General features: G+C 44.2%; 1 protein-coding gene across 2 annotated transcripts in view; it reads left to right on the top strand.

Moving 5' to 3' along the window:
- The first annotated feature begins 8,231 nt into the window (after nucleotides 1–8,231).
- Nucleotides 8,232–23,078, top strand: part of ZDHHC9 (zinc finger DHHC-type palmitoyltransferase 9) — a 29,884-nt gene continuing 15,037 nt past the window's right edge. The window contains exons 1-4 of one of the 2 annotated variants that reach the window (XM_061407901.1): nucleotides 8,232–8,439; nucleotides 8,785–8,850; nucleotides 10,029–10,329; nucleotides 20,789–20,949. In XM_061407901.1, coding sequence (XP_061263885.1) covers nucleotides 10,163–10,329; nucleotides 20,789–20,949 — 328 coding nt within the window. In that variant the 5' untranslated portion in view covers nucleotides 8,232–8,439; nucleotides 8,785–8,850; nucleotides 10,029–10,162. The remainder of the gene's footprint in view (nucleotides 8,440–8,784; nucleotides 8,851–10,028; nucleotides 10,330–20,788; nucleotides 20,950–23,078) is intronic. The other variant, XM_061407902.1, reaches the window with a different exon arrangement.

The following is a 23,078-nucleotide window of genomic DNA, read 5'->3' as shown; positions in this document are numbered from 1 at the left end:
ACAAGATAATTAAGATATACAGTATGTTAAACGACAGTAATTGTGGTGGAGAAAAATAAAGCAGGAAAAGGAGCTAGGTAGCTCTTAGAGGCAGAGTCTGCAATTTCAAATAGTGTAGGCAGGGAAAATCTCTCTGAGAAGGGGACATTTGAGTAAGGACCTGAAGGAAGTAATAGATTAGGCCATGCAAGTATCTGAAGAATACCCCCTCCAGTATTCTTGCCTGGGAAATCCCATGGACAAGAGGAGCCTGGCAGGCTACAGTCCATGGGGTTGCAAAGAGTCGGACACAACTGAGCGACTGAATAAACAACAAATGCAAATATCTAGGGAAAGAGCAGACAGAAGAGCTGGTACAAAAGGGTCCTGCAGGAGGACATGTCCCGTTTGCTCAAGGAATGGCAAAGAGGGCTGACACAGCACCAGCAAGGGAGTGTAGCAGGAGATGCAGGGCTTGGGGAGTGCTGAGACAGATGGCTGGGTGAGGTCTAGCATGCCTGTGTAATGACTGGCTTTTGTTCCAAGTGAGATGGTAAGTTAGAAAAACCTTTTCCCTCCCCATGTTTCTCCTTTATTTGTCACATGACTGCCACACTCACAACATTTCTGACACCAGTTGTGTGCATGTGGGTTTCACTGCAACGAGCCATTGGCTGGGAGTCCTATCCTTGAACTCAAGACCACGCTTTCTACCCGGAGAGAGCATCAGGTCCCACAGGTTAAGGGCTCAGTCCCACAAAACTGCTGCCCTCCCCCGCCAAATTCAGATGGCGAGTCCAGGTTGCCACCTCTCCTTCTGTCTGATGGGCTGTAAATCTGAGGTTTCTATGACCCTCTCCTTGGGTTCAATTAATTTGCTAGAGCGGCTCACAGAACTGTTCTAGCAGTTACAACTCATGTTCCTTATGTTTACCAGTTTATTATACAAGTATGTGATAAAGGATACAGATCACATAGGCGTGATTGATTACTAACTCCATTTTCAGCCCTTCTCCTTTCTCAAGAGAATGGGAGGTGATGCCAAAAATCCCAAGTTTCTAATCATGGTGTGGTCTTTCTGGTGACCAGTCTTCCTCCAGGAGCCCCCCAGAGTTGCCTCATTAGAGCAAAAGACATTCCTATCACCCAGGAAATGACAACGGTTTCAAGGGCTCTGTGTCAGGAACTGGGGTCAAAAGCCAAATATTGAAACAAAAATGTTCCTAGTGCTCTTACCACTCAGGAATTTACACGAGTTTTAGGAAGTCTTTGCCAGAAACTGGGAGACAGAGACCAATAAAAAATTTTCTGTTATTTCACAGATGGGAAGCCATTGGACAAGCTGAGGCTGGCAAGGTCTGAGTTAACTTTTAAAAGAACCTCTTTAGCTGCTGTGTTAATAATAGACTAAAAGGGGACAAGGGTGGAAGCAGAGAGATCAGTAAGGGGGGGGTGTAATCCATTTTCTCTAAATGATATGCCTTTCTTTGATTTACCAGCTCTAGACATCATCTATCTAGTGACTTCCTGGTCTAATAAATGGGAATTTAGCTCACTTATGGGCTTCCCTGGTGGCTCAGATGGTAAAGAATCCGCCTGCAATGCAGGAGACCTGGGTTCGATCCCTGGGTTGGGAAGATCCCCTGGAGGAGGGCATGGCAGCCCACTCCAGTATTCTTTCCTGGAGAATCCCCATGGACAGAGGAGCCTGGCAGGCTACAGTCCATGGGGTTGCAAAGAGTCTGACACAACTGAGTGACTGAGCACACACACAACTCACTTAAATAAACTGCAGCAACCACTTCTCTCTTTTCTCCTAATACATCACTCCTTTTAGTTCCTTTACTTTGTTCCCCTCTCAACTGACAACCATTTTAGTGTGTATCTTTTCTGTTCACAAATCTTTTTTGGTTATCTTTGTGCCTTTATATAAGACACATAAATATTTCTTGTTCCATCATCTATAGATAGTATCTCTTGATTCTATACTTTCTAAAATTAGAATATTAGTGCCTCTGTGCATTCTTCCACCTCCCCTAAATGTGTCTACTTTCCAGTTTCTGTATGCTATGCTTTAAAACTATTTGTTAACATTTATCTTACACTTTGTAATTATAATTGTTTCCTGTGGTTGTCTCTAGATTGGATTCCAAAGGTTGAAAAGCAATAAAGATAGTGTTTGTATTATTATGATTGTATACTTTTCAGTGTAAAGCTAAGAAATGGGCCTTGATTATATTTTCATGTTACAACTTCCATCAATTATTCTACATCACTCCATGTTCTAGTTGGTCATCATTATTGGAAAATGACATTTTTAAACAGTTTTGTATTTGAATTTTTGATTGCCCCCCGTTTTTTTTTTTTTTTTTTGCTGTGAGTTGACTAAACATGTGCTGTCTTTCAGTTCAGTTCAGTTCAGTCACTCAGTCGTGTCCGACTCTTTGCGACCCCATGAATCGCAGCACGCCAGGCCTCCCTGTCCATCACCAACTCCCGGAGTTCACTCAGACTCACATCCATTGAGCTGGTGATGCCATCCAGCCATCTCATCCTCTGTCATCCCCTTCTCCTCCTGCCCCCAATCCCTCCCAGCATCAGAGTCTTTTCCAATGAGTCAACTCTTCACATGAGGTGGCCAAAGTACTGGAGTTTCAGCTTTAGCATCATTCCTTCCAAAGAAATCCCAGGGCTGATCTCCTTTAGAATGGACTGGTTGGATCTCCTTGCAGTCCAAGGGACTCTCAAGAGTCTTCTCCAACACCACAGTTCAAAAGCATCAATTCTTCAGCGCTCAGCCTTCTTCACAGTCCAACTCTCACATCCATACATGACCACTGGAAAAACCATAGCCTTGACTAGACGGACCTTTGTCGGCAAAGTAATGTCTCTGCTTTTCAATATGTTATCTAGTTTGGTGCTGTCTTTACCATATCTCTATTCTCCAGCTTTCTCATTTTGTCTAGTACTCAGAATAAATTCTATTGATCTAGAAGCCCACTTTCTGTGTTAATTCTATCTGATTCTTCACATTTGATCCATGACTTCTTGTACAGATTTTATTTTTCTTGGATTTCTTCATTGCCTCTTTTTGGATTATTTCTTGCCTTCTATGCTTTTATTGTATCCTAAATTTCCCTAGCTCTTAACCATATTATCTCTTTTTCCAACTTCCCTTTTCCCTGGATGCCTCTTTTTCTGTTATCTATGGTGCTTTTCTGGATTCACTGGTTCCAAATCAGCGTGTGTTCAGTCAATATCCTTTCCTCCAATTTCTGTCTTCCAAACATTTGTAAAATACAGTATCATCTGAGTCCTTCTTCTCTTCTTTGTTATGAGCTTATGCCTTTTCAACCCCTTTATTATAATTCTAATAGTGTCTTAGGAGAGAGTGGATATAAATGCATGTGGCCTTTCTGCCATATTGAATGAAAGATATACAGCCTTATAATATAAATATTTCTTTTAAAGTTCTAAAATTAATAACACTTTTTGTAACTAATTCAGACATGAAAGACCTGTATAAAGTAAAACTTAAAAGTTTGTTCACCGCTCTCACTTGCCAGAGATAACTACTCTTCAGTAAATATCCTTCCAGACTTTAAAAACTATACATATGATATATAAAGTCATACACATACAAAATGAGATTTTTATTTTACAAAGTTTGTATTTTAGAAAAGTTTAGATACTTGGTTTTTAAACTTAATATATATTGAGCATACTTGCTTGTCAGCTGATGCTTACTTTTTTAATGTAAAAATCTTTATTGAAATATATACACCTACAGAAAGATGATAGTCTTCTCTTTCCTGTGTATACAGTTAATGAACTTTTGGTTGCTGCTAACTATTTCATTGACAAGCAATGTTATAGTGAATGTCTTTGTACATATATCTTTGAACACTTGTGCTAGTATTTCTTAGTAGAAGTAGGATTGTTGGGTCAATGGTTATGCAATATGAAAATATTAAGAGATACTACTGAACAGCCCTACTGAGAGATTTTTCCAATTTACTCTTCTATCAGCAGTATTTGAGAGGGAACACCCTTCTGAGGCAAGCTGTCCTTAAAAGATTGGAAACTCGGTGGTGCATGGTTGAGAATTGGACTCTGCCCTGTTTCATGTTTATCTTTAATGACTTCACATGAGCTACTCTGTTCTCCCTTAGAATACTTGAAGTTCTTTAGAGCCTGGGATCATGTTGTTTAGTTCTTGGATATTTCCCATAGTGCTTGGTATAGGCTGAGCAAACTGTGGGTGCTTGCCACAGTTTAATGATTGACCATAAACCAGTTTATAGTTTTGGGCTAACACAATCCCTTGAGGTCAGCTCGTGGAATGAGAGGGCTGGGCAGAGCGGGAGGCTAGGGCTGTGCTGGGTTTGTATCATATGCTCTCACTTAGACATCAAGTTTAGACCATAATCTAGGGACCTAAACTGTGAACACCTAGCACAATCCTTGGCTCAGAGGAGGTCCTTAATAAATGGTCTCCATTGATGTGATTATGACTCCCATTTAGTGAAAGGGGGGGTCAGCAGTAAAGAATCAGCCTGCCAATCCAGAAGACGTGGATTTGATCCCTGGGTTGGGAAGATCCCCTAGAGAAGGGAATGGCTACCCACTCCAGTATTCTTGCCTGGGAAATCCCCCAGGCAGAGGAGCCTGGTGGGCTACAGTCCACAGGGTCACAAAGAGTGGGACACGAGTGAGCAACTAAATAACAACAAGAAGTCTTAGGATTAATGTTGAGGGCTCCGGCACAGCATCTAAAATCATTCTGGGTGGAGTCAAAGCTCCACAGTCTAGAGATGAAATAAAATTCACAACTGGCAAGAGCAGACAGGCATCAGAGGCAGGAGCAGAGACTGGGTTTGAGCAGTTTAGTTGCATTATCATAGGATCTTCCTGGCACCCAGGCAGTTTTTACTGGACTTTTTGTATTGTATTTGTTATACAAATATTACCTATTTGTAAAATGTTTCATTTTCACATGGTGGCATCCTAAAGGTGCTTCTCAGTCTCTGACAGGAGCCAACAATCCCAACACAGTGATGTGAACACAGAAGGTATATAATGACAGAGATACCAGTGGTCTCTTACTTATTGAAACACATAATATTCAGGCAATATTGAGGATTCACTGGAGATGATGGTGCTACAGAACAGCCACTCTACTAGACCAAGATTATAGCCCAAGCTTTTCCCAAGCAGAAGCAAGGTTCCCTGGGGACTGGGAAGCCAAGGGGCCAGTTAGATAAGGATTAATTCCAAGTGACAGATTTAGAGGGTCTGTAAACACACAGCACATGGATGACAAGGGTTCCACAAAGTGAAGAATGGGTCTGTTTCTTCTTACAGTTCTACCCCAGTCATCAGTGCAGATAAAGGAGGGAGGTGAGAAACGGCAGTTACCTACAGATATCATTAGAACATACATCATTGATTGTGTTTCTCCTATATGCCAGACATTTAGCACACATCATCTCCCATTCCCTTTATAACTCTACGAAGTAGGCATTAGCTCTGTTTTACAGCCGAGGAAATTGACTCAGAAACGAGAAATTACTTGACATAATTTATACGAGCTCCTGAGTAGCGAAGTCAGGATTTGAACCTAAGTCGTCTGGCTATAAAAGCTTTGGCGCTTTCTACTATGCATACCATCTTGCCTCTTCTGAGTCAGGGAGAGCAGCCCAGCCCCCAGGGAATAGCTATTGCTTAAGAACACTAAGTTGGTCCCTGTGGACAGGATGCCTGTGGTTCTTTCCTTTGTTCATCAATTCATTCTACAAATATATGTTTATTTATAGCCAGAAAGTAAGGAGAAGAGAGCAGGCCAGATGGGTGAGCTGGAAAGGGATACTTGTGTGGGTCGGAGGGCAAGGTGGCCTGAAAGGGTTGAGGCTAAAGTAAACAGACAAAAAAACAAAAATGGGGCCAACAAGAGCTTAAATGCAGGATGGGGACTAAGTTTGGGGATCTGTTTTGGATACAGTACTGAAGGGGTCTCTGGGTGTTTACAGGAGCAACACTAAGAGGCAAGTTGCAACTCCATGGCAGCACTCAGGATCTGAGGCCGTTGACACCTCCACACCACGAACACACGCAGGAACTGTCAATATGGAGACAGGTATTTTTAAAAAAGCACACCAGAATGTGTGTGACCACACAATGGAGGCCTACGCCTTTATTCCATGCCGGTTTGAGTGCTCACCACGTGACTGCAACTCCCCTTCAAAGCAGCCAACACCCCTTTGGATGCATAAAGTCTAGAGGTTTGTGGAAAAGAGAAAAAGAGAAAACAATCTTCATTTATAGTCACAGTGTAGTTAAGGATGTGTATTAAGACCTTGGGGATAATATGAAATGATGTAATGACATAGAAGGAATTGGTTTGTCCATATCCATTTTCCTTATTTTTCTTTCAGAGGTGAGCACAAATGATAACAGATTGTAGTAAAGCAAGCCTGACCTACACAATCACTTAATAATCCCAGAGGGGAATGTGACCCAGAGCAGGGAGGGGCAGAGCTCAGGAATGTGTTGCTGTGACTCATTCCAGGACTCCCAGGGCTTCACCTATACCTGAGACGTTTGGGTGCTGTGGAGGTTTATTTTTGTCCACTCCCCAGTTGGGAGGATGACAGCTGGGGTGACTGTGAGACTCCTAAGGGCCTCTGGTATACACAGGCTTGGGAACCCAGGGGCCTGCTGGGCTGTTCCTCTCCTTTCCATACCAAATGAATGCAATACCAGCAGCCTCCAGGATTTAAAGGGGAGAACTGGAGGTGATGATACTGATCATACAGTTTATAAAAACTACACCGATGATTATAATCAGCATGAGTGCTGGGGAACAATAAAAGATGTATAAAGATGTACTTTCTCCTACAAATGAATTATAAGAAATCTCTCATAAGAGAATTACCTAGTAATTTTTTTATCCTTTAAAATTTTTGATTGAAGGGTACCATGAATGTGTCAAATGTAACTATCATTAGGTAGAATTTTGCTTCATATCTTGTGGGACCCAAATCCCATAGAAGGAGAAATAGTTCTTGACCAGGCACGTGGTCCTTCAACTAACACAAAAAAAACTGCCTTGGGAAGAGCTTCGGCAGTCTCTTTTGTATTCATTGCAAATACCTTCACCCCAGAGAAACTCTGTTCAAGCTTAGGAAAACAGCTGACGGTCTGGGCACTCCCCCCGATGGTGTGACAGATAAGGAAAGACCACCTTCCACCCTCTCTCATATTTCCCCTTATATTTGGAAGCCAAGTGCCACACTAGCGGAAACAGACCCAGTATCTTTTAAAGTCTGTTGTAGAATATTGATGCCGTAATTCTCAATTGTTTTCCCTGCTCCAATCTTATGCTAAAGGATGTGACTCACTCAGATCAGTAGCAGTGGCTCATTGTGGTAATAACTGCCCTGTCAGAGAGGTGGCAGAAAGATAGAATCAATGTAGTTGGTATGTAGAGTTTCTGCTGCTCCCCTCTGAGCCCCATTCAGCACCTCATTATCATAAGCTCTTCAAATCTAATAGTCATTTACAAGCTTTTGAAGCAATCTTTACTTCATCACCTACCTGAAAGAATTTATGTCCTGTCAGTAGAGTTTCAGCGTCAATTTTTTGTTTACGATACTTCAAAATGATTCTACCTTCTTGGGGACAGTTATCCCTTTCAAGTTCCTTTTTATATCTGTTTGTTTTGTTCCTAAAGCCAGAGATGCAGGCCAGGGTGACTAGTACAGAGGTGGGATCCCTACCTCGTGAATAGGACTTGGGAGGCAGAGGACTTATTTTTACGCGGGTGCAGAGTGAAATCCCAAGTCGCGATTGATTTCATGTAAGTACGGCTGGAGAGGCCCAAGGAGGATCCAGTTTGGGGTGAGCACCGGGATCTGTGAGCCAGGGTTCCTTCAGCGTCTCATGGTACGTGTGGGGCGGGGGGGGAGGCAGGTCCCCCGTTCCTCCTAGCCCCATTGACACTAAGCTTCATCCCAGTCCCTGCGGAACTATATTAATAGAAAGCGACACTTCACACATCGGTGCTCAGACCCCAAAGGGAGGCTGGCAAAGGCTTGGCAGGTGGGCACGAAGCCGGGAGATGGGTGGGGGAATGGGGCGGAGGCATCGTCGAGTGGCGTTCTGCGCAGCCAATGGTAGCTCGGGGCAGGGGTGGCAGGGGCGGAGGCGCCGAGGCGGATCAGCCAATAGAGGGCTAGCAACTACTGGAACGACCTGGTGACGTGAGGAGCGTTCCATTTGGCCAGCGGTGGGCGGTTGCCACAGCTGGTTTAGGGCCCCGACCATTGGGGCCCCTTGTCAGGAGGAGGCAGCCTCCAGGCTGGGGAGAAGCCGCTGCCACCTCTGGCAGCCGACGCGGTCCCCTGGGACATTGCACTTCCTGGCTTCGGTTCCCGGCCGAGTTCGGTCTCCGGGGTTCAGGTAACAAGGGGGTGGGTGGGGGTGGGGGTCTCCGGGGCTCTGCCGCGTGGTGGGTTGCAGCCCCCTCGGCTGCACCGGGACGCGCGGAGCCTGCTCTGCCCTTCTCGGTTCGGCGATTGCCGAGCCCCTGGCCGGGGGTGACTACACGTGGCGGGGCGTGTGTGTGTACGAGCGTGCGGAGGTGGCGCGCGTCCCATCCTGCCCGGGGCGGTGGTCGGCGGCGTGGCTGAGGCTGGGCGGGCCTCTCGAGGCCGCGCCCGCCGCCCGTCCGGGACTCGGGCCTCGGGCCCCGAGCCGCTGGGCTGGTCGCTGGTTCTCGACGGATTTTGATCTTTGTTCTCCCAGGCCCGGCTCCCCTTCCTGGTCTCTCCTCCCGCTGGGGCGGTTTATCAGGAGAAGATTGTTGTCCAGGTTAGTTTTACACAAAGGAAGTGTTCTCTGCACCTCCGATGCCCCCTCCCCTTTCCCAAGCCTTCCAGCTTCTTTCCCTGCTCAGCTCCTAGTCTCTCTTTGGACCGTTGCCCTCTCCAGCCCAGTTGGTTATTTCTCATCAGTCAGTCGAGCTGCAGGTTTCCGCCTCTTTCTTGCCAGCGTGAGGCATGCGGTATCGGTAAATAGAGGCCACAGCACCACACCTGAGAGGAGAAGGGTGACAGTGGTGAGAAAGGCTGGGCCTGGGGATTCAGGATGCTAAGTGGAGATGGTACTTCTGAAATGTCCCAGAAAGCACCTTTATGACTTTTCTTAACTGCTGCCACCCGCCCCCACTCCCCCACCCCGTTGGGCCCCTCCTCCTCCCAGCCATATCAGAATCTCTCTGGCTTAAGTCAGCCTTTCACCTACAGGTCTGTGATGTGGTTTCATTAAGATTCCCACAAATGTTAGGCTAGACCGGCAAAGTTGGTTCATTTCCCAGCCTCAGGAAGTTAGGAGGGTTTGATTAGGGGAAATCTGTTTTGAGTAAATACAACCTGGGTTTGTGTACAGTGTCCAAAACCTCCTAGCTCTCCCAAAGGATGACTTGTTCCCAGGTGTGATTCAGATTCCAGTGGCTAATTGAAGAAAGACGGTGAAGAAGTGGAGGAGGGGAGGGAATGGCCCTTAAGGATAGAAATTCCATTATTTTTAGAGTCTTCTTCATGATGATTATGCAATAGTATGGTATAGTGGAGAGCGCCCTGGACTGAAAGTCAACAGACCTGTTTTCTTGGCTTAGCTTCATGGCTTTGTGACCCAGAGAAGTGATTTCCCCACTTCAGTCTTCAGTTTACTTATTTCCAAAACAAAGTAATTGGGGCTGTCACCTATAAAACCTCTTCTAGTTCCTAGTTCTGTGATAATCAAATCATCAGTATTATACTGAAAGTAAAGGGATGTATTTAAGATATACTAGCGTCTTTCTCTTTTTGAGAACCTTTAACCTTTTCTTCTTTTAGGGGACAAAAACAGATTGGAAATAAACTCTTCCATTTCTTCACTCTCAACCCTTGAGGCAGTGCTCATCGTTCTGCCTCTGGGAAAGGAAGATTGAACTGCATTTTCTTGTTCTTGCCTCATTTTTTTTTTTTTTCTTTTTGTGTTTTTCTTAGGACTAGAAATTGGACTTCTGATGATGTTTGACCCAGTGGCAGCAATAGCATACAACGTAATTTCAAAGCTGGGCTCAGCTTCTGTTTCTTCCCTCTTATAATCACAAACCCATTTTGGACCAGGAATTCCAATCATGTCTGTGATGGTGGTGAGAAAGAAGGTGACACGGAAATGGGAGAAACTCCCAGGCAGGAACACCTTCTGCTGTGATGGCCGCGTCATGATGGCCCGGCAAAAGGGCATCTTCTATTTGACCCTCTTCCTCATCCTGGGGACATGTACACTCTTCTTCGCCTTCGAGTGAGTTTCCATTGAGTACTGTTGCCTGATTATGGTTACTTTGGACCCAGGGGAAGAACCTTCTTTCTGGGGAGTTTGTGGCTAGTCCTTGGAAGGTTGTCACTGTCCTCTTGAGCAGTGTCTGTAGATCATGTCAACTGAATTCATTGCTTTGTATGTGCCTCCTTAAAAGACCAAGACGTTTCATAACCAATTTTATGGCACTGATTTGGGGCCACCCCTGGAACACTTAGGAAATAAAAGAATTCATCTTCATTACTCACCTCCCCTTTTCAGTGGTCTCCTTAGGTGGTTAGTGACAGATTGCTTCTTCTCCACCCCTCCTGAGCCTAGGAGCACTCCCTGTGGTCGTAACTCCACCCCATGATACTTACCTATTCTGTTATTCTGGGTCCTATTTCCTTAGGGCTCAGCTCTCAGCTCGCTGTTAAATTGAAAAGCCAACTGAATTGGGAACCTGCAGATTGGTTCCATCCTCAGCTGTGCCACAGTCTAGCTGCCTGTGTGGCACGTATGTGCTTATTAAATGTGAGTTGCTCTTTCTTTCAGTCAAAATCACTCAACATAAACAACTCTCTATTCTGTGTGTGCCTGATACCAGCCTTGGAGTTATTTTTTTCTGTGATGTAACAGCCAGTACTAGAGGCAGTTTAAAATCTGTGTCGGTCACTGCTCTAGGGAGCTGACCAGTTGACTACTGTGGCATGACTCCTGGGTATGCTGAGAATGTGGTACATTCCAGGGATGAGAGCAATGCTAATTGGTTTGGGGATTATTATGAGGAAGGCCTTGAAGGAGCCAAGAGATGTGTTTGTAGACCGTGAGCCATACCTAATATGAACCTGCTACAGTTCATGCACTCCAGTGACCTGGAAATGGAACTCCCCTCAGGGGGTGTGGCCATGGGATGAAGGAGGGGGCTTCTTGGCTTGCCTTTGTGGATAATTAAAATGAACTCTGATCTTTGGGGGCTCATTTTTGTCTTTCTTCTGTAATGGCTTCAGGCTTTCCCAGTGCATCAAGAGTGATTTTTGGGGGGCTGGTTTGCCAGACTTTGGGATAAGTGCAAATGGCTTGAGTAACAGCAGGGGAAGGAGAGGGATGTAGTTTATAACAGGGCCAGGAAAGTAAGGTCAGAGGACTTTTTTGTCAAAGGCACTTTTTTTGCTGCTGCTGCTACCAAGTTGTAAAATATTTGGCAAAATTAGACAGGTTGATCATGGCTTCCTAGCTGCTTTCCAGTCAGAGTTTCATGGCTGAGTGTGTGTGTGTATACTTTGTGTGGTACAAGTGAGCGTGTGCAGGCGGGCAGGCGTAACATAACATTTAAAAAAATATTTCCCCACTTCTTACTCTTGTCTCCAAGTTAGCTTTGTTTCTTCCTTGCTTGTTTATGGAAGTGCAGAGCTGAAATCTGCTTTCTGTCATTCTCACTCCTTCCTCTGCTAAATCACTAGCTTTTTTTGCCTCTCTCCCCTCCCCAACTCAGGGTTAAATTTTTGTGGTTGAAACCATTCAAAACAGAGATGAGATTTGTTTCCAGGTCCTGAGCGGGCTGGTAATTCTGGGCCCAGGAACCCTCTGGTTTGACTGGCCAAGGGAACTTGAAATTTGGAGCTACTGGCATTTGGCCCTTTTTGTATCTGGGAGCCAGACAGAGTATGATTTGGATGTGTTCTGTTCGGCCCTGAAGGCCTCTGAAGAAAACTGCCTGTGGGATGAAGCTTATAATTAACCAAGTTACTGTTTGACAGAGGCACATTGGGTTTTCTGGTGAGACGACTTTTCTCCCTGAGTTATTTCTTGTGCCTTGCCCTCAGATATGAAGGGTGAGGTTGTTTGTAAACTGCCCTGGGTTCCAGCTGTGTGTGTGGTAGAGTAAATAGTTTTGAGGGTAGGGCTGGGTGAGGGAATAGGAAAGGGGGAAGGGAGAAGGAAGTAAAAGTGTTAGCTGAGAAGTGGAATGGGGAAGTTTCCATCTGACCAAAGGGGAGAGGGCCCCGTCAATGAATCCTTCTTACTAAGAATGGTGGAATCTGTGTTTGTGAGCATGTATGTATGTCTGCATATATGTGTGCACATGCATGCATCTGTCTGTCAAATGCAGACACGTGGGCACTCTAGGTGGCGGCCGCCTTGACCCTAGCCACTGACAGGCTGTACAGAGGATACCAGCCTGCCTCTGAGGAATGAAGTCTCTTTCTGGTGGACCTTTTTCTTTGGGGGTCTATAATTTACTGTCTACCACACGGTGGAGGATAGGGTTTGGGGGCAGAATATGGGCTCCTTTGCTAGTATGAGAACTTACAGAGACCTTAGGAAATCACCTGGTTTAGTCCCCTGCCTTCAGGCAGTTGAGGGTGTCTGAACCAGCAGTGACAAAGGACTGTCTCTTTTCATGTTTAAATTGTATAGGAGCATAGACTGTACATTCTCCGGCTGCTGCATTTTGGCCTTGAGGAAGAAAGTTCAGATCTTGAGGCACATCTGGACCTACATTTTAGTAACAGAGTCCTGCTTGCAGCAGGTGTGCAGGAATGAGTGAGAGGTGATTTATAACCCCCTGTGGCACAGCCCTGGGTTGGCCAGATGGCTTGAGAAATCTGGTCAGGCGTGTGGGCGCCCCTTGATGAAAAACATGCAGTGTTAGTGGTGTCAGTGGACATCTTTTTATTTTTGGATTTCACTTTTACATGTTTAGATTTCTCAAAGGAGGGTCCTGTGATTTTTCAGTGAACAGACAGTAGGTTAACTACATAAAATGAGAAGAAGTGGTCCATACAGGTGCTCGTTAGCTCTGTGTTGTTAGAAGCGTTTCCAAAGAAGCTGGGTAGCCATCTCTCAGAGCTGCTGTCATAAAGTGAATTCCTGCCCAGGATGGGAAATAGGGCTAGATTATCACTAAGCCTCTTGCAGCTCTGAGAGTCTGAAATTCTATATAACTCTTGTGTCTGTCTGGAAGATGCTAATACACACATAGAAAAGGAGAGGATAGAAGATTACCAGTAGATAGCTGTATTTTAAATGTAATTGTATCTATTGTATCTATAGTAAATGTATTTGAATTTAGAAGCAGAGTATACATTGTACAGTGCTTAAAAAAAGAATTTCCTTGCAAGTAGAGATTATCATACTAAGTGAAGTAAGTCAGAAAGAGAAAGACAAATACCATATGCTATCCCTTATATATGTGGACTCTAAAATGTGACACAAATGAACCTATCTACAAAACAGAAACAGACTCGGGGACATAGAGAAAAGACTTGTGGTTGCCATGGGGGGTGGGGTTAGGGAAGAAATGGAGTGGGAGGTTGGGGTTAGCAGATGTAAGCTATTATATGTAGAATGGATAAACAACAGGGTCCTACTGTATAGCCCAGGGAACTGTATTCAATACCCTGGAATTAATCATAATGGAAATGAATGTGTATGTAACTGAATCACTTTGCTGTACAGCAGAAATTAACACAACATTATAAATCAGCTATACTTTAATCAAGTGTATTCTAGTTTAAAAAAAGAGGAATTTCCTAATGTATTCTTAGGATGAGGTATTTAGGAAATGTGAGCTTTAAGCACCTGAACCATTCTCCATCCTTTCTGCCCAAACCCTGTCCAGCTTGTGTGATGAACACATAGCCAACAGCTGGGCTAGGAATGTCAGGACACTATAGCAGACTGACACTGACAACCTGTGAACTGTCCAACTACTGAAGGGCTATTGTGGTATTTAGTCAAATTCAACTTTCTGATAAAGCTTGGGGAAAAGACCAAGTGCACTGTGTTCTGAAAGTGGCTTCCTAGCTTTCTCTTTTAACTGTGTGACCAGATCACTACTGGGGTCAAGGTCTCTTGTGGCATGAATGATTGTGTGACTCTTGACCCCTGAAGTAGGAAGGCGTTTACTGCTGTGATCAGTGCTTATGCCTCACTGTGCCGTATCTAGCGGATATCGTATCAAGGCATTATCAAACCCTGTTGGACTGACCCTCCTGGGTGCTTCTGATGTACAGAGGAGTCATTGAATTGGATGAACTGAAAAAAGCTTTGTAGCACTGCTTAATAATTGTCCCACTTCTAGCCTATTCAGACTCTACCTCTTTTTCAAGTCCCTTCTTGACTCTTCCTTCGTGAAATTTTTCTAGTAATTTCTGCATTCCTAGGACTAATTGTACATACCAGTCATTTAACACATAATTACATGACATTTTTAATATTCTTTAATTCTGTGGATATTACAGTTTGAGTTCTTTCAGGGTCAGGGACTATCCTCTGCATGTGTGTGGCCCCCACAGTGCCTTCTACTTGGCCTTAAGCAGAGTATGTAATCAATAAATGTAGCTGAATTGATACATTCTGGATGCACTTAAGATGTAGCAGTCTTGACTCACAGAATCATAGACTGATAGATCTGAAAGGGGCCTTGGAGACCATGCCCATCCTTTTGCGGGTGACAAAACCAGGTCTACAGAAATGGATTTCAGCAAGGTCAGTCAGCCAGCCAGTGCCTTTATACGACACTGCCTTTCATCTCATTGTTACCTTTTGAATACGGAATCCTGAAGACACGCAGATTACTCAAGCTATGCATAGTGCCAAATGCTGGACTGGCATATTCTGGAGTCTTGCTAGCTAGTGTTTGTGTTGCCTTAGTGGATTCTGGGTTACCTTGGCCTCCTTAACTCATGCTCCTAGTGGCTCAGATGGGAAAGCATCTGCCCGCAATGCTGGAGACCCAGGTTTGATCCCTGAGTTGGGAAGATCCCCTGGAGAAGGAAATGGCAACCCACTCCAGTATTCTTGCCTGGGGGATCCCATGGGCAGAGGACCCTGGTAGCCTACAGTCCATGGGGTCGCAAAGAGTCGGACATGACTGAGCGATTTCACTCACTAGAAAACGAAGACATGTTTGTGCAAAACTGACTGTATTCTAGCATGGCATTCTGGTAGCCTTATAGGAACAAGGAACCTCTTCCTTTAAATGTGAACTTAGAGAGTAAGCTTTTGAGTTACAAGGGATCATCACCCCTGTTGCTGCTCCTAGTCCCTGCTTCCAAGATGAGGACAGCTCTGACAAAAATTAGGTAATGTGTGCTCCTTACCATGTTAGTGGGTGATGGTGATGAAAGGGGCACCGTGTCCCCATGTCAGACAGAAGGGAAAAGGCAGTCTGATAACAAAGTTACCGGGTTTGAGGAGACACAGGGCTAGGTAGACCAAGGCCAAACTCTGACATGGAGGGGTATCCCTGTCTATAGGACAAAGTCCAGGTCCCTGAATTCCTTAGGTGAGATTAGGAAGAAGAAAAAATGACTTTATCATGATCTCTAATCAAGAGAGTATTCTCTGAAGAATTGCCCTGTGGAGGTTCAGTCTTGTGCAGATAAGCACAAGCCCTATTCTGTGACTCTGCCAACCAAAGACAGTTTTAGAAAGGCATAGTTGCCTCTTTGATATCAATCTCTTACAGTACTTAGCTAAACTCAACTTCCTGATAAAGCACGTCCCCTGGAGAAGGATTGGGCTATGTCTCCTGAACAATGTGTTTCCCTTTACCAATTATTTATGCTTCTGTCATTCAGAATTCATCTGTGTATTTTCAGCCTTTACTACCTTTTGTGATGGTGAGGTAGGTTCACACCGTCAGTCTCCACTGAACGTATTTCCCATCTTTTGAGAATGTCTTAGTTGAGTATAATGATCGTCTGCTTTGGGAAAAGTGAACACAAAGGACAGGGGTGTCCCAAGCATGCTGACAATAGTTGAGATGCTTATTGAGGGAAAGGAGTCTTAAATCTTCCTCCTCAGAGATGCCAGAGCTGGTATTGTGTTTAACAACAAAAAAGACACTTTATGCCTCCTCTTGCAGTAGCAAGAGGCTAATGAATTCAGGGTAATGAGGAAGATGTGTCTGGAATGGAAAGGAAAAGGCAAGAAAGAACTCATGATGATGATTAGATAAGGCCAGTTAAAGGAGGGCCTCAGAATACTGGCCTGAGGAGGTAGAGTCTTAATATAATAGATAGCAGGGAACTGTTCTAAGTTCTTGATCAGGAACATATTATAGTTGAAATTTGTTACTTGTTATTTTTGAAATTGGTTATATTTGTAACAATTGAAATGTGAAATGTATTGTTACAACTGAAATTTGGGAACTACTTAACAGGTTTGCTTCTATAGAGATTTTGGCCTTCCTCAGTGAGAGGATGGCTCATTGCCTCAGAATTGAAAATGTCCTTGTTTGTTTAATTTTCCTATTGCTGCTGGAGCAAAACAGGGTTATACATTTTCAAAACTCTGACCTTCACATAGCAGTAAATCTTGAAGCTGATATTAAATTATGTTTTTAGTGTCCATGGAAACTTTGTCCCTCACGCAAACTCTGAATGTCATCAGCAAGAATGTTGAACTGGTCCTATGGGTGGTTCTACATGTTTACTATGCTCTAGAGATAGGATCAGAGAAGACAATGGCACCCCACTCCAGCACTCTTGCCTGGAAAATCCCATGGACAGAGGAGCCTGGTGGGCTGCAGTTCATGAGGTCGCTAAGAGTCGGACACGACTGAGCGACTTCACTTTCACTTTTCACTTTCATGCATTGGAGAAGGAAATGGCAACCCACTCCATTGTTCTTGCCTGGAGAATCCCAGGGACGGGGGAGCCTCGTGGGCTGCCGTCTATGGGGTGGCACAGAGTCGGACACGACTGAAGTGACTTAGCAGCAGCAGCAGCAGCAGCAGCAGAGATAGGACGTATGTATAAGGACAGATGGTGGTCCCTGTCAGGGAGGACTTACAGCAAAGGCTTATTTCTGTTATGTGGGCTCAAGGACCATTGTGGAGCTCTAATCCTTGGCCCTTCCTGCTGTGCCAAGCTTCCTTAAAGCCACCCTTAATGACTGCTATGGGAGCAGTTTCAAACAGCCCCCAGATTCCCAAGAGAGCTCTTCTCTGACCACTTACAGTCCTTAGAGTCTGACTCACCATCCGTACACTTGATTATTGGTCTTATCTTATTTAGCTGTTTCATATGTTAGTTATGTTTCTCCAACAAAATTAAGTTCCATTTCTCTTGTTCTTCATTTGTGAGACCCATAAATACTTGTTGGCTGATTGTGCTGATAAAAGAACAACAGCAGAAAACATAGCAAGAAAGCTAGTAGGGAGACAGAATCAGAGCACAGAACACTAGTGCACACTGATGGTCTGAGGCAGCCCTGTCGTGGGAACTGTCTGGTTTCTTACCACTTCCACTCATGAATCTCTTTTGAAGTTTTTTGTGTGAATTGAAGTCTATGTCATTATGATTGTCCTTCCAATGAACTCTGGTGTGCTAGAGATGGGGGATGGGATATGGCACACCAGCCCAGCCTGGCACTGCTGGTTACTGCTGGTCAGTACCATCATGTGGCCCATGAGACATGTGGGAGTCCTGTCATGTAGTCCAGCTGTGGAAGCCTGAAGCTGATCAAGAGGTTGAAAGAAGATGGCTTAAAGTGATGATGTCTCTGCAGGTGGCAGAAATGGAGATTTGGTGGGGACGTAGTTGCATTTATAAAATTCACAAGGGAGAAAAGTCACTTCTAACTGCCTGGTATTCTGAAGACAAAGGAGAGTTCTGTTTCAAGAAGTGTATGGATATCATTATTCATATCAATATAGATAGAAATTACCACAGGGTTTCAAAGATAGTTTATATTTGTGGATGATAGATCCAGTCTTTCTCTAGGACAAATTAGTGATGTTTGAGGATACTCCTGACTTTTGAGGTTGATACTGGGAATTACCACCAAATCTTTGCATAGCTTCTTCTTATTTAAGAGAAATCGCTAGCTTACTGCAATTATGAGGCTAACCCAGGTGGATATTAAAGGCAGACAGATGGGTTGTAGTTTGCAGTGGTCTTAGCCTCTGGCTTTCTTATTTCCTCTTATTCTGGGTAGAAAGGCCTCCTGGTCCCACATCTGCCTTCCCAGCCACACCCACTCACTAGTGACAACTGGCTGCCAGTAGCCTTGTCTCCGAAGAACAATACAATGGGCCTGTTGTGTACTTGTTGACACACAGAGTGGATTGTTTTAGCAGGTGCAGAAGATATTCTGTGTGGAGATTACAGAGACCTTTATCCTTGATGGTGAAGCGTAATTCAAATCTAAGTTCTCCTTTGTCCGGTCAACAAGCAGGTGTTGAAATGAGACTTTAGTTAAGCTCAGTCCTTCAGGGCGTGGGGGCATCATTAATGTGTATGTTTGTGTTCTACTCTCTCTGTATCTTTTCCCTCGAATAAAACAGTTTTAAACTCCCTTTGGTGGCCAATCAGATGGCTCTGATTTTTCTAAGGCTTTTCATTGGCAATGATACACCCAGGGCAGTCTGAATTCTGGAGATGTCACTTCTTTGTTTTCAAGAGTGATTTTAGGGATGGGCAGTGATGAGGAAGATGGCTATTTTCTGCCAGTGTGGTAATTTCATTTGGCTTGTCTCAGAGATGGAGCCTTGTGTTTCTCCTATGTCCTTTTGGGTCCCTGATGAGTGCAGGTGACTTTTCTGAATTCATTTCTTGATTATCTGTACCAGTGAAGGGGAGCAGTGGAAAAGAGGGTAATCCGCAAGCTCGTGCTATGCAAGGACCTTCATTACCCTGAACTCAGTTAGCCAGACCCTACCCTTGGATTTTAGGAGAAGGAAGAAAATCATACAAAAGCAAGCTGAGAGCAAGGATTTTGTTAAAAAACAAACAAGCAGGCAAGCAAACAAAAAGCCGCAGAAATCATTTGCAAATTCACTCCGTATGTTCACCTTCATGGCAAATTGCTCAGCCAAGCAGTACGGTTGGTTCCCACGCGCCATGCAGTTGAGTGTGTGGCAGGGAGGCAGGAGAAGGATCTCATGGGGATTGTTCCAAACATGCAGCGAAGGTACAGCCTGGGGTTAAAGGTCTGCTCCGAGTGGACAGCGGCATGCTTAATCCCCATGCTGATGAGGTAAGCCTTTTTCCTAGCTTATTCTCTTCACTCTCCCTCTGGTCCTTGTTCATCTACTTATAGTCAGCTTCCAAGACAAGATTTCTGTGTTGAAGGAGGAAATATGCATCAGGAGAAGGAGAATAAAAAATAGGTCAGTGATAACTCTCATCACATATTCCCATTTATTTGGTTTGATATTCAGTTCAACTGGACAAGTATTTGTTGATAGCTTCTTTGTTCCCATACTTGTATTAGGCTCAGGGAGATAGAGATCCATGATGATAATGCTAATAGCTGACATTTACTTAGCATTTACTATGTGTCAAGGGCAGTTCTAAGCATTTTATTTATATTCATGCATTTGAGCCACACAACCACCCTATGAAATACTACTATTATCATCTTCATTTCATAGATAAGGAGACAGAAGTTAACTCAGTTACCGCAACTATGAGCTGGTAGAGCTCAAACCCAGGCGTTCCCACTCCTAAAAGGCAAAGTTCTTGCTCTTCGGAAGTTTAACTGGGGGAGATGAAGTCAACGTAGCGAAAAACAGTGCAGTTTAGGATAGGCCTTTGGAAGAGGCAAGACCTCACTAAATCCCAGATTCTTTAGCTATCACAGATGTAGTGTGAGAAGTAGATGCTACAGTGCGTCTGAAGAGCCAAGTGCATATGGTGTGTCCTCAATAAATTGTGGTTGTAATGGTGACAGTGATGGCATTGATGCATTGATGGCTTTGGATCTGAAAGGCCAGTAGAGCTGGGATATCCAGAGAGGGAGAGGAATGGCCTTCCAGGTGAGTTAAGGGAACAGAGGGAAGAAATATGATATTGAGAAGGGGTGCTAAAGAGATACAGTTTTCTTATTTACTTGCTTATGGTCACTGGTCACCTACTGGCTGAGCTAATTGAGGAAGGTAGAGGAGTAAGTGGATGTTGCAGAGTCAGGCAGCATCTCTGAAGCTTTTCAGTGGCCTTTGAACACACTGGACACACCACCTGTTTGACACTGGGACTCTGCTTCATAGCTGGTCCTCATCTTTTCTTCCCTCTCCTTGGGCTCAGGCCCAATGTCAGATGAGTGAGTACGAAAAACTCTAGACATTCCCAGAGTGAAAGCAACCTGTGGTGCTTACAATCCAGGCTCAGTTACGTCCCAGACCTTAACAGGTATGAGCCTTTGCTGAAGTGCATAGGAAATGTGGCTCCCAGCAGGCTGATGGAAGGGACTGGGCTTGGGGGTATTGGAGGTCCCTTAGACTGTCTCCTGTATATTATAGGTAGCATCAATCAGTGATGTATTTGTTGAGCTCCTAGTATGTGCAGAACCATGTGTTAGGAGGTTTTGGTAATTTGAGAAAAGCAAAAAATATGTCCCTGCCCTTGAAGTACTGTGATTTTGTTGTGGAGACCAGAGTGACACACTGGTAGTAATTCGAGGTCAGTACTGTGTAGGAGTAACCAAGTGTTCAATTGTTTGCTTTCTGCAGATGCCGCTACCTGGCTGTTCAGCTGTCTCCTGCCATCCCTGTGTTCGCTGCCATGCTGTTCCTTTTCTCCATGGCTACCCTGCTGAGGACCAGCTTCAGTGATCCTGGAGTGATCCCTCGGGCCCTACCAGATGAAGCAGCTTTCATAGAAATGGAGATAGGTGGGTTTTCTGACCAGCTGGCAAGATGCTGTACAATGAGTGGCTTTGATTGGTAAGGGAGTGGAATCATAATTATAGTTGCAGATTAATACTCACTTCCAGCCTTTTCCCCCAGGGATCCTGAATCTGAGATTGTTACCACTCAGTAAAGAATGTGAACTTCATTCTTCCCTCTTTTGGGTTGCATTTCAGAAAAGATTTCTTACCAAGGTCCTGCTACACTGTTTCCAAGAGGATTTTTTTTAAATTAAGAAAATAAAAACTTTTGGAGGGTCATCAATTCATTTGATATTTTTAAATGAAAACTATAAACCTCTTCATAAAAATATTTTTATATGCATCACACATATACAATTTTTTAATATTTATTTTTATTTATTTTATTTGGCTGCACTGGGTCTTAGTTGTGGCACATGGGATTTTTGTTGGGGCGTGCAAGATCTTTTTAGTTTTCAGCATGTAGGATCTAGTTCCCTGACCAGGAATTGAACCTGGGCCCCCTGCATTGGGAGCTCAGAGTCTTAACTGCTGGACCACCAGGGAAGTCCCTGGATATAATTTCAGGACTTCATAGGTCTTCTGAAGCACTTGCATGGGTTTCTAACTAAGAATTCCTGCTTTAGGGAAACACAGGATGAAAGGGGACACTTATGGTACCAGGAACCATTGAGAATTCTAGGAATGGTAAAGGAAGTAGTTACAAGCTCATCACAGTGCAGTCTGCAGCTCAGGGTGGGGCTCTTTGGGACAGAGATGAAGTGCTGTACTAACCAGGAGCCAGCCAGGGTGCCTTCATGAATTGAAGCAGAACATTCCAGAACTCGAGGAGGGGATATCCTAGGAGCTCACACTGCAAAAGAAGGCTCTGATGCCAGTACTCCGAGAGACTGGGAGCCCACCGGATCCAATAGCAGTCGGTGCCTGCCTAAGTTATTCTCAAGTCTGATACTCAAGCAGCTAGAGTCAACATCCAAGTCATGTAGAGTAGAAGAAAGGGACCCAGGACTTCTAAGACTAAAGCTGTGCCAGTGGAGCACCGACCCGTGGTTAGCCTTTAGTTTCTTCAGGTGCTTTGTTATTGTTGCTTGTTTGTTGGGATTTTATTAATAATAATATTATTTTATTTAATTAGAAAGATACAAACATGTTAGAGTTCTAATAGGTATTATATTGCATTTATATCTTATTTTTGAGAGAATCTATATTTGTATAAATATTATATGCCTCTCCAAGAGGATAGTATATTTTTCTGTATTTTCAGACTGAATTTTGTACCCTTTGATACAATTTTTATCATTTTTAATATAATTTCTGTACTTCTCATCCTGAGTTTATTCCTAATGTTTATATGCGTGCTGCTGTCAAGGAAATGTTTTCTCCCAGTTCTAGTTGGTTTCTTTTTCCCCCCAGTTTTATTGAGATATAATTGACATGTGACATTGTGTAAGTTTAAGATGTACAGTGTTTTGATTTGATATTCTTGCTTTGAAAGCTTCCAGCTTTTGTATTTCTTTTGTTTATTTAACTGTGGTTATCTTGCTTCCTAGTGGATTTCTTTTCAAAAAATTTCAGCCTGTTTAGTTGTGCTAAGGGGACACATGTTTGTGCACATCTGAGCTCAGACTACTTAGGGACGCAGTGAGGGTGGGAGTTGTGGGAAGGAAGCAGAGGTGGGGCTTGTTGCCACAGCTGGAGTTGGGGAAGACCTGGGCTAGTTAGCAGCAAGATAGGAAGGGACAGCTGTGAGTGTAGTCTTTGCTCTCTCTGGGTTATTCTTTCATCATCCTCTTTCCATTCACATATGGAGAAACTGAAGGTCAAGGCAGTGCTTTGACGTGATCTTTCCTCTCACAGCAGACGGTTAGCAAGGTTAGCTCTGTTTTGCCAGATTGCTGGGCCCAGGGCCCAGTCTTGAGCTGTCAGGTTGTTACCTCTGCATTTAGCACGTTTCTCTCAATAGTAGAGTGTATTCTTGAGTTCATACATATGTTTATGTTAACAAGTTTTTGTCAACTTGCATTTGGCCCTGTACTAGGCATGCTGTGGGTGGGGGCTGGGTAGGGGAGAGAAGACGACATGTGGCTCCCTTGCATAGTAGCCCGCCTCATGGGGAGGGTGAGCCATGCACT

This window comes from Bos javanicus, chromosome X, assembly GCF_032452875.1.
Source record: "Bos javanicus breed banteng chromosome X, ARS-OSU_banteng_1.0, whole genome shotgun sequence".
NCBI lineage: Eukaryota > Metazoa > Chordata > Mammalia > Artiodactyla > Bovidae > Bos > Bos javanicus.
Note: the sequence above shows the minus strand (reverse complement) of the source record. Positions and strands in the feature narration are given on the sequence as shown.